Source organism: Triticum dicoccoides, chromosome 3B (genome assembly GCF_002162155.2).
Source record: "Triticum dicoccoides isolate Atlit2015 ecotype Zavitan chromosome 3B, WEW_v2.0, whole genome shotgun sequence".
NCBI lineage: Eukaryota > Viridiplantae > Streptophyta > Magnoliopsida > Poales > Poaceae > Triticum > Triticum dicoccoides.
Window position 1 is genome coordinate 859,056,207 of NC_041385.1, and position 12,043 is coordinate 859,068,249.

Below are 12,043 nucleotides of genomic sequence, written 5' to 3' on the forward strand. Positions count from 1 at the left end.
CATGCGCATACATGGCATGTATTTGTGTTCTGCTCAGTGGTCAAGTTGATGCTCCTTTTCCCCGCAAAAAGAAAGAGAGGTTGATGCACTTTTCAGGACACATACTATATATACCAGCCTAATATAAGAAATATCATTTGTTCAATGGAGGTGCTTCGAAGGTGGAGACACAGGTGGAACAATTCACCAATGCATTCACTACGTTCACAATGCCAGCAAGTAACTAGATGCTTGGATATAGGGGCACACTGCAGGAAAAAAGAACCAGAAGATAGACCTTCTATATCAGCTATAATCGATATTCTCAGCAACAGTGAAAGCATGGATGAGCACATTGATCAGGTAAGCTAGATGGTGCATTCGATCATATAAGTACATAATGCCTTTGTTTTTGGTTTTGTCAAATAAGCAACCAATCTAGTTTAAAATGCATGCATCAGTTCATGTGAGCAGATGGATTTGTGAAAATAATGAGCTCTAATTGTACAATTAAACCATGAAACTTCGACATCCGAGTGCCCAGGAATTGAGACTCATCTAGGAAAGGGTTTTGGATCCAATATATGTATGGTTTTCTCCACAGTAGATCTACCACTTCATAGGGTCGTCCTAGGCATCTCCCGATAAAGGGCGCTTTTTATTTACTCATAATATAGCATCGAGTGATACAAACACAATGAGCACACACCCGGCCTCTGCATAACTAAGATGCACACAGCCAACACTACGCACACACACAAGAATCACGTTGGTAAAGAGCAAAGTCATATAAGACCGAAGCCCTGCCTAGGTGAAGAATGAAAAAGAAAAATCCTGAAGTGATCAAAACAGCGATCGACGATATAGAACAACCACCATCGACACCATCCTTTTCTTTGACAACATAAGGACTACGAGAAGGGTTCTTCAAAAGCAACGCCTTCAAGAAGGAAACAACACATAAGCGCCGTCGTCGCCAGATCCATTACCAAAGGCCAGATCATGGGTTTTCACCCTGAAGATTAAGTCCGAGCAAACTCCAAGCAATGCCTTCAACAAGGTAACGATGCAAAAACACCGTCATTGCCAGGTATAACCAACTAAGGTCAGACTTAGGATTTTCACCCTGGAGCTCGAGACCGGGTGCTCGAGAAGCACCACCCAACTGAAGTCATCCTAAATTATCTCCTCTAGATTCCACAACCCCAGCAGCACAACAAGAAGCATACTTAGACGAGGGAGGATGGTCACATGCACCGCCCAAATCCTGAGGTTGGGACGATCTGGCGCACCTGCACCGTCCTCACAAGTGACAGCTGATGACCGATCTGCATGAGACAACGTCACCACATGCCGCCACTACCATCATCGTCGCATGTGGCAGCAGATTACTCCTGCGTGGAGGACACGGCCGCAGTTATGCATCACCGTTAGCGATGCAGATCGCGAATCTTGCTGGATTCGAAGGTCCGAGCCCTTCCGGTGACCATTGTCCAGCAGATGCCGCGTCCACGGTGGCAATGACAGCAAGCCAAGCCCAACCGATAATGCTCAGCAGCACGGGCTAGATCAGGTGCGATCGCGCCGACATCTGCTACATAGGCATCGCCACATCCCCGTCGCGGCGCAGGCGATGGCTGCAGCAACTGTTGCATCGCTACCGCACCCCAACACCGAAGGGAACCTCTGGAAGCAGTGCTAGCCCCGGCTCGATGAGCAGGCTCTCGAGATCGGGGGACATGGTGGCAGACTGGCGGTGCCGGCTCCCCTCCCTTTCCTCCGTGGCTTGTGCGCCTGCTGCAAACAACGCCATCAAGGATTGGGAAGGCGCATTGCTGTCATTGCTCAGCCATGAACCACCGCCGCCGCTGCATCCTACCAGCGATTATTGGGTCAAGTCGTCTGCGTGTACATCGCCAAAAACCATCGATCAGCAGCAGGAACGGAGCCCCGCCGCCGCCGTCGGCCGCACGGGCAAGCCCGGCGGAGATTGCCGGCGGCGGCGAGGGAAGACGCACGGGAAGAGAGCCGCCTGAAAAAGTGGATCGCTAGCCGCCCGTGTCGCCCAGGCGGACGATCGTCCTAGGCATCTAGGGCATCTTAAAAGATACTCCCCCCATCGGGAAATACTTTTCGGGGAATGGATAAACTGAATGTATTTAGACGAATTTTTTTAGACGAAAATGCATCTAGATACATCCATTTCTCCGAAAGTATTTCTGGACGGAGGGAGTATGAGGGTAAATGTCCTGCTCCATGGAATTTGGCTCCACACAAGCAAACCGAGAGCTCCACACCGGAATGATCGGCGAGACGAGGTGCTCGCATCTCTCACCCAGCTCCGCCATTCAATGAATTTAGCTTCATTCTTCAAGGATTTAAGTGCATTCAGCAGGCTGAGGGCGGGGGTATATAATGCCTTAGCACACTCACGAAAGGTATTTCCCACACATGAACATAGAGAAAGAACACAGCTGAAGCGGATACAACCAAGTACTAGGAACTGTGTGAACATGGACTTGCTTTACCCCCCACCCCCCCACCCACCTCCCGCCCGTCATCTACGAAATCCCTATTGACTCTGATGGATATTTGTTCAGTACTGACAAATGTGCTTATTTCTGTGCCTGGAGACAGGGTTTGACCCACAAACAATACATAGGCTTCACAAAATAAATACTATATTATAACTTATAATTTTTGCCCAGGAGACAATATAAAAGGCATCTAGCTTTTCTTTCGCAGATCAGCCTTTGCATGGATGATGACATGCTTGGAATCAACCCGCTCGAACTAAGGTTTCCCTTCGAGCTTCAAAAGCAGATGTCATCCATGGTAATGCTAATCAACAAGACAAAGAATTACTATGCTTTCAATATCGAAACGCCAGGCAAGCAGTACCGTACAGAACCAAACAAAGGCATTCTGTCACCACAATCCGAGGATACTATCCAGATAACACTGGAAATACAAGAGACTACACCGCACGATCTGCCGTACTCCGACAATTTTATAGTGCAAAGCACAAAAGTCAATGGGGATTTTAGGGCCGAGGATATCACCAAATACATGTTCCAAAAAGAGCCAGTTGAAGTGGATGAGGTAAATTTGACGGTTGTAGTATATGAGAATGAGGGACCTAAGGAAGATCTCAAGATTCGTGAAGATACCAAGGTGACTTGTTTGACTGTTGTATATGTGTGTTCTCTATTTTTGTCCATGTTTCCTTCCTTGACAAAGTGTGTATGTTGCCAGAAGAAACAAAAATCGATGATTGAATCTGCTTTGAGCACGGACAAACCTGGCGTTAACACAACTCACGAAGCAGAGGCCATTCACATGGTGAGCTTAGTCAAACAATTTAACTAGCATTATTGCTGAAATGAATTTATTTAATCTAAATATTTCATTATTCTGCATGCAAGGAGATAAATTCTATCAGCTACAAATATGCACGAGGACAATGTATCAAGCAACCAGAGCGTCTTAGTTTCCTCACAACTCCTAGACTTTTGTGTAATCAGCAGACCAACATGAGCGACAGAGCCGTGGATCTTGTAACTGGGGCCATGGGCAGCCTACACCATAAGCTTGACGATCTCCTCAAGGAAGAGTACAATCTAGAGAAAAGCATGAAGGGAGAAATAGATTTTCTATCAGAAGAGCTGAGGGATATGCAGCTAGCCATCCGGAAGGTGTCGGGGGTACATCGGCACAACCTTGACGATGATGTCATGCACTGGGTTGACACTGTCAGGGAGATGTCATATGACATTGAGGATGTTGTTGATGGTTTCCTGGTACACGATGAGCCTCCATCTAACACAAGCTTCTTCAGGGGGCTCATTGAGCACATGTTCAACCACTTCAAGTGGGGCAAGACTCACAATCCAATTGAAGATGCTGTCAAAGATATCAAGAAACAAGTTGAGGTTGTGGCTGAAAGACGTAAAAGGTGGAAGGTTGATGAAACAATGGCTAATGTAGCTTCCAAAATTACCATCGACCCTCGCATTTCGGCTATATACAAAGATCAGAAAGAACTTGTTGGCATCAAAGAGCCAAGTAATGTGCTAATTCAGTGGCTTTCTGATAAGGATGGGGCTATGGACGTGTCAAAACAGCAACTCAAGATAGTCTCTATCGTTGGATTTGCAGGATTGGGCAAGACAACACTTGCCAAGGCGGTGTATAACCAGCTTCAATCCCAGTTTGGTCCTAAGGCTTTTGTTCCAGTGGGTCGTAATCCTAATTTGAAAAATGTTTTTGAGGCAATTCTCCATGGACTTAGCAAAGAATCGAATGCAGAAAACTTAAACGAAATGCAGCTCATCAACAAAATCCGAGGATTGCTCAAGAACATGAGCTATGCCCCATCAACCTTTGACAAAATCCGAGGATTGTTTAAATTACAGTACTTAATTAATTAATTTACATAAACTCGAAGACCCTCTTAGTGCAGTATTTTCTTGGCGATGCTATTCCAGTACTTTGTGCTATTTTGCAAGGATGTAGCATCGAACTCTTTTATATATGAACCCAATCCAACGATCAATATACCGAAGTATCTTAGGCAATATTGCCACGACGCACTAGTTAAGGCAGGCTATTGGAGGTCCGGAGGCGGACGTGAATTTTTGGGACATGGTGCCACGCGATGCCGTAATCCTGGCCATCCATTTGTGCATCAAGATTACTACTTAATATAGGTATTTATGCAATACGACGCACATTAATGAACAACCCATATGAATACGCAGCCTTATACGAGACATGAGTGGGCCTAGCGGCTTTAAGTTCGTGGTATCCATACGAAATTTGTCCGGTAGTCTGCTGCCCTATTTGTCAGGTGGTCTCATAATTGTGTGCAGTGAGCCTTGATCTTTCACGTGGTCAGTTATGTAGCCCTTCTTCAAGTTGCAGGCTGTGAAAAGCAGGAGAACGAGGGAGATGGGTTCAGCAGGAATGGAAGTACAGAGCTTCGAACTCAATTCGATCCTTTGATTTAGATCGTTGGCATAGGAATTAGTCCTGAGTAAAGTTTCATCTTTTTGATTAGTCATATTAGCATGTCGGAGGTTTTGGTGGATAGTTTTGGTTTGGGCTGGTCTAGGGATCGTGAGTGATGCAGGTTTATTCAGATTTAACAACAGATTCAGTTGTTTTTGGTTTCAAAGCTGCGTGTGGTGCTCGTGGGCTGATGAGAGACGAGGAAGCTTAGCTTATAAGGACGCCTTGAAGTTCCACCCTCTCGAGTGAGTAGCCCTCCATGATAAATGATGATTTTAATCTTTCCTGGGTTCCTTGATTGCCTGCCATGCATTTACAGTGTGGGTGTCAGACATTTAAACGAATGTTGACAGCATATGGAAAATTTATGGCAGGTGGCGTGTGGCTCGCACACGTTATTTATCTGCTTGCTGATGTTTCTGTGTGCAGCCAGTCTTTGTCAGGATATTAACATGGTTAGATATTGCCAGAAACCTTGATTAATTTGTAATCCGGTGTCCCGCAGCACCAGCTTGCTGGGTGCATTTACGTTTTGCAGGGGCAGCTGGGTGCATTCGTTCCTCTGCTGTGTCTTTATTTAGTCCATCGCATGTGGGCTGCCCGAGTGACGAATTATTGCCGTTGGCCTGGGTGTGTTGCACACGCACCACGTGGGATTAAATGCCCTCCCTGCGTCTGGTCGTGGTTTAAACAAATTTGCATCATCTCGCGTGATTAGTTGGACTTAATTCTCAATGCTCGCAAATGATGGACATGTATTGTAGATAGGCCAGCCGGATGCGTACATATGTCGCAACTGGGACCGGCGGACACATGCATTACATGGAGTAGACGGATAAGAAAAATACAAAAGGGGACTAGAATGAATCCATGACCAGATCTGGTGCATAGAGGAACAACAACTAATCAATCTCGCGAGGTACGCATTGGAACAAGAACATATCCATCGCACGAGGGGGTAGCTTCAGAACTTGTGCATGCAGGTCATGGCCATAAGCAGCATGTTCGCAACGCCAAGTTGAAAATGTTCTTCAGCCATGCTTGATTCTGCTCAAGCAGTGTTACGTGCCGACACACCGATGCATGTGAAATTAGATGTCCCCAACGGGTGTTGAAGTACGTATGTACTTGTTCTATCACTTCTAAAACTTGCATCCACCGAACTAGAAAACACAAAAAACATTGGTTGAGCGAGGAGTTTGGGAAGATGAATGGAAAGGATCTTAAAAACTTGCTCCATGACGTTCGCACTTGTAGAAATGTCTCCCTGGTTTTTCTTCCGTTCCAGAGATGAACCACACCATGTAGCCGGCGTTGCACTCTGGACAACAAATTAGAGGGAGCGGTGGCATCTGGTTGGAGGTGTGGTGTGATGCAGGGGGTGCGGAGCTAAGCTGGAACTTGGATGAACACATGCTTGCGAGGCTGGGAGAAGGAGAGCTAAGATGAAAACTTGAGCGGGATGGACATTTACAAGCACTCGGGTTGCTTAAAAAGGCCAGGGGGAGCATCCTACACAACCCAGTTCAATGGGTGTGCTGCCTCGCGGGCCATGCACTGCATGTGTCAGCTGCAAATACGCGGCTATACCATTTGCTATACAATGAGGGGAAATCATTATACGGCCAGAGGGTATTAAAGTTGCACGAATCTCGCGGCAGCATGTGGTGTGGATACCGACCGCGCGTGGTGGCATGTCCACTAGTGATTATTCGGTCCGGAGGCCCACATGCTAATTTCCAGTAAAGATGCTAATTACATTTGCCTAAAAATGCTAATTAAATTCAGCTTGTTCATTTTTATTTCTTGTTCTATTCAAAACAAAGCTTATGTGAATATTAAAAATGAATTAAATTAAAAATTCAAATTTGAGCCATGAAATTTGAACGTACATTTAAAATGTTCTATTGGATTCATTTGGTTTTCGATTCTTGTAATAAGCGTGATTCTATACAATTCATAGAAACAAAATTAAAAGTTGTTACACTAAACGCTCTGTCCCACGTCTTTTCCCCTCCAGTGGAAGAACAACAGGGCTCAAGTAGCCGCCTCCTCCACTAAAAAATTAGAGTTCCTCCGCCTCCTGCCAGTGTCGCTGTTGGTCCACCTCATCTCCCGTGGACTTAGGGCCATGGGGGGCACGGTCAATCCTGACCCTTTCTGGTGGGAGGGCTTCGTTTTTAGATCCCTTTTTGAGTTTTGTCAAGGTTTGTGTCCTGCCCAGTAAGGCGAGAGAACGGTGGCCCCCTGCAGAAGAAATAAAGTTCTTCCCATTTAGCCCCCGTTTCAGTACTGCATCTAGCAGCTTCGATGGGCTTGTGGAGGTCAGCCTCCGATGGATCTTCTTTTGGTAGATTTGTTAGGATCTGTTTGTCGTTTGTCTACGTTCATATGCCTTCAGGTTGGATTCTTACAATCTACACTACTCTTCATCGCGACAGTTGCTGTTTTGGTGTACTAGTCCTATGTGGCTTTAGCACGACGACTTCCTGACTGTCTACTACAACATTTTGCCCGGCTCCGATGAGAGAGGGGCGATGACGGTGGCGCTCCTTCAACTCGCTTCAATGCTTGTAGTCATTGCTAGGTGGTCTATGAATCTGGATGTAATTTTTAGTATTTCTGTTGTTCGTTGTACTACCATGATTGAAGATGAATAGATCAAATGTTTATCCACAATTTTTTAAAAAGTTAGGTTAGTGTAATTTATTTGGGTTTTCATATAAATATGAACTCATGAAAACTTTGGGATTTTCTGAGTTGATTTGATATTTGTCCCATGTTGCCTAGAGACTGAGGAGCTACGAGAGTAGCAGGCTATACGATCCCCAGCGGAGAGTAGCAGGCTATACAGCTTGCGAAGGCGCTGAAGAAAAGACCTGCACCAGTATCTTGCCTTGGCCGTTGGCTGAAAGTCATCAACAGCTGAGTTTAATTAACCGTTGGATGCGCATACAGATTAATTAACGTTCCCCTTGCTGCACTATAGTTGTATGTACAAGCAGTACAAATATAGATTAAAATAACCCTACAAAGTGGGTGCGTAGCGCGAGTAATGTGGCGTGGATACACGTGGATGACACAATTTTGTAGGTTTCAACATACTTTTTTCAATAGGAGCTAAAAGACACACACGTTAGGGCTATGCTTTTTATTTTACATGTGTGACTTTATTTGCAGGTACTTCATAGTAATCGATGATATATGGGATTCCCCAGCATGGAATCTTATTAAATGTGCTCTTCCAAATGACGATTGTGGCAGTTGTGTGGTGACAACTACAAGGATTCGCTCTGTTGCGGATGACTGTTACAAACACAGCAGAGGATATGTTCATGAGATGAAACCACTAAATGGCCAAGACTCGAAAAACCTATTTGTTTGTAGAATGTTTGGTTCCCCTAAAGTACCAGAAGATATTTCAAATGATATTCTGAAAAAATGTGGTGGCTTGCCCCTTGCTATTATTAGTATAGCAAGTCTTCTCGCACATAACCAAAGGCCAGGATGGGATTCTATAAGGAATTCTTTGGTGTCTGTGTTTGAAGAAAATCATGATGATCTTAAAGATATGAAGCAAATATTGGATCTTAGCTACATGCATCTCCCTCATCATCTTAAGACATGCCTTCTTGATATTGGGAAGTACCAAGAGGACCAGGAGATAGAGAAGGAGGATATGTTGAGGCAATGGACAGCTCAAGGTTTTGTGAGTGCAACTCGTGTGCGTGATGCAGAGGATGTCGCAGAAGACTACTTCTATGAACTCATCAACATGAGCATGATCCAACCTGGCAAGATGGACTTCGATGAGGTGTTGTCTTGCAGAGTGCATGATATAATGCTTGACCTTATCAGATCCAAGGCCACGGAAGAGAATTTCAATCTTTTAATAGATGGGCCAAAAGTTGTTAGAGGGGAACACAAAAGGGTCCGTCGAGTGGCCATTTACTATGATGGCGAAGAAGATGGCGGAATACTGGCAGCAATCAATGATGGATCACTATCGCATGTTCGATCAGTCTTACTTTTCAGAGGGTGTCTTGTGCCTTCTTTTCTGGTGCTGAAGTATATCCGAGTTCTTCAGCTTGAAGGTGAAAGAGGCCAGAGTCTAGACCTCACTGGTATCCGTGCATTATTTCTACTAAGGTATCTAAAGATTTATTGCAAGAAAGGTTTGACGCTACCTAGACAAATTGGCGAGCTACAACAATTGGAGACATTACAAGTTGAAGGGTTAAATGAACTGGCATTTCTCCCATCAGATATTTTTACTTGGCCGCGGTTGTCACATATTAGTTATTTAGATGGTGTCGTGTTGCCTGACGGGATTAGTGGCTTGAAATCTCTGCGCACTCTGCGAGGTATTGCTTTTTTGGAAAGCTCAGTGGACAATATCAAGGGCCTTGGCGAGCTGACCAAATTGAGGGAACTTGAGATGTTTTCGGAACTTCGGATCTGTAATGAATCGGATAAATTCGAGTGGGACATGCATATTGATGCCTTGCGCTCTTCCATTGTAAAGCTTTCGGGTAGTCTCAGGAGTCTTACTATCGGAGAAGGATGCCTCACCTTGCTACCGGTCCATGGGTGGAGCAGCACACTAACCCCACCTCGCCATCTTCAGAAACTCAATCTGTCTAGCTGCGATTTCCGAAGAATCCCCGAGTGGATCTCTCAGCTCCGTGAGCTCTACAGTTTAACACTTTTCGTCAGGGAGCTGGCTGATAGTGTCAGTATCGTTGCAGGGTTGCCTTCCCTTGCATACTTAGAACTGGAGGTTGGCCCTATCAATTTGCAGTCCTCCAAGGAGAAGGTAATCATCTCAGGTAGGGAATTTGGAGCGCTCAAGCACCTGATTTTGCGATGTCCCAATCTGTCGCTGGAATTCAAGGAAGGTGCTCTGCCCAGGCTGGAGAAGCTCCACATATGCTTCCGTTACTTCATGTCTGCTGAATTCCTACCGGTTGGCATTAAGCACTTGCCAGTTGGCACTCTTCCGGAAATCCGTTTAACGATGGTGTCCACGGAAGATACGGGGAAAGTGGCTTGCCATATCGAACAACTCAAGGCAGTTATTCGGCTACGGTTGAAGAGAGCATTTGAGCTGCATCATGCTACTGCCGACATCACTGTGGAGTCGTGATAACTCTGTGCCTTAAAGTCTTGTCCCCTGTTCGAATGTGATTTCCTATTGTAAAGCATGCAGATATTTTTTTCTGTCGCAATTCCCTGGGACGTTGTATTACTCTGTCAACAAAACCAATTTCAAACAATAGGAATGTTCTGTGTGGCGGTTCCTTGCATTAAAAAAACTCTCATTTCTCCATGGTATTTGCTACCGGAGCGACGCCGCGGTGACGATGACAAAGATGGCGAGGCCGACGACGAGGACGCGCTGCTCCGTGGGGCCGCCCCGGGGGCGGGTTGATGTTGAGCCCTCGACCGGCGCCGGAGAGACGACGACGACGCCGTGGTGATGATGATGAAGATGGTCCCGCCCGGACCTCGGTTCCGCGGCAGCTGCCGTATCATAGAATCCCTCACGGTGGGCGCCAACTGTCGGGGTTATCTCGCGGGCGGGTTCGCGAGACGACAGATGCCACGTGGTGGCTTGAGGTGAGGGCAAAAAGGCTGCAATGGAGATCCGGGGACGGGATCAGGCAAACATCACGTGGTGGTTTACCCAGGTTCGGGGCTCTCCGGAGAGATAATACCCCTACTCCTGCATGTCTGGATATATATGCGGTATACATGTTTGACAGTACAGAGTTGCTCCTAGAGCTGTATTGGACTGATAACAGTAGCAACCAGCTAGCTAGCTAGTGTGTGACATGGTGGCCGTGGCCTCTGGCCGAATGAGTGGGTGCCCATGCGTGAGCATGTATGCATGCGTGAGTGAGTGGATGGGTGGATATGTGCCCATATATAGTGTGGAGTTAGCTTAGGAAGTAAGCTTAGGCATGAGTGTACATTGTGTAGCTTACATCCCAAGCCATGCTTGCTTGCATGCTAGACTAAGCTTTGTCCCTGGGGCATTTTATAAATCAATGCCCGGGGACAAAGTACACTGTAGATGATGACGCGTGTGACGAGCTAACAGTGTATGCTTTATCAGCAACAGTGGTCGCGGTATGGCCGTCTTGTCGGTGTTGGGTCGATGCAGTGGTTGACTTCGCGTAGCAGGCCGGCTGGAGCAGCCGGACAGGGAGCCGGCCAGACGGCCGGGATGGTGAGTTCGGCCGGGTTGAGCAACCCGGCCAAGTGCGAGCTGGATTGAGGGGCGTTGCTGGCCCCGGTGTTTTTGAAGCGTCGTTCGCCGTCTTGGGCCTATCCGAGGATCATCCCCCCGACACTAAGACACATAACTAAGCACTGGATCAATATATTAGTCCCAAAAATAATATAAAAAGTTGCCAAAAGTATATGAAAGTTGAATAATATTGGCATGGAACAATAAAAAATTATAGTTACGAGGGAGACGTATCAGCATCCCCAAGCTTAATTCCTGCTCGTCCTCGAGTAGGTAAATGATAAAAAAGATAATTTTTGATGTGGAATGCTACCTAGAATAATCTTGATCATATGTCTAATCATGGCATGAATATTAAGACACGAGTGATTCAAAGCAATAGTATATCATTTGACATAAAAGCAATAATGCTTAGGGCATCCCAACAAATAATCATGTCTTTCAAAACATCAATGCTTCAGAAAGTTATCCCTATAAAATCATATAGTCTGGTATGCTCCCTTTTCTTAACACAAGGTATCCCTCATGCCTATCTCGATGTCAGCCAAGTAATTGTTTCATACTTTAGTATTCTCAAACTTTTTCAACCTTCACGCAATACATGAGCGTGAGCCATGGATATAGCACTATGGGTGAAATAGAATATGATGATGGAGGTTATGTGGAGAAGACAAAAAGGGAGAAAGTCTCACATCGACGCGGCTAATCAACGGGCTATGGAGATGCCCATCAATTCATGTCAATGCGAGGAGTAGGGATTGCCATGCAACGGATGCACTAAGAGCTATAGGTGTATGAAAG

General features: G+C 45.9%; 1 protein-coding gene across 10 annotated transcripts in view; it reads left to right on the forward strand.

The window, feature by feature from the left end:
* The window catches only part of LOC119279014 (disease resistance protein RGA5-like), an 18,908-nt gene extending 8,709 nt beyond the window's left edge, over positions 1-10,199 (forward strand). For 4 of the 10 annotated variants that reach the window (XM_037560423.1, XM_037560425.1, XM_037560424.1 and 1 more), the window contains 5 exons: positions 151-342; positions 2,725-3,153; positions 3,235-3,321; positions 3,405-4,343; positions 8,168-10,199. In XM_037560423.1, the coding sequence (XP_037416320.1) occupies positions 151-342; positions 2,725-3,153; positions 3,235-3,321; positions 3,405-4,343; positions 8,168-10,135 (3,615 nt within the window). In that variant the 3' untranslated portion in view covers positions 10,136-10,199. Of the gene's footprint in view, positions 1-150; positions 343-2,710; positions 3,154-3,234; positions 3,322-3,404; positions 4,346-8,167 lie in introns of all 10 variants that reach the window. The other 6 variants (XM_037560426.1, XM_037560422.1, XM_037560432.1 and 3 more) reach the window with 6 other exon arrangements.
* The last annotated feature ends 1,844 nt before the right edge of the window (positions 10,200-12,043 follow it).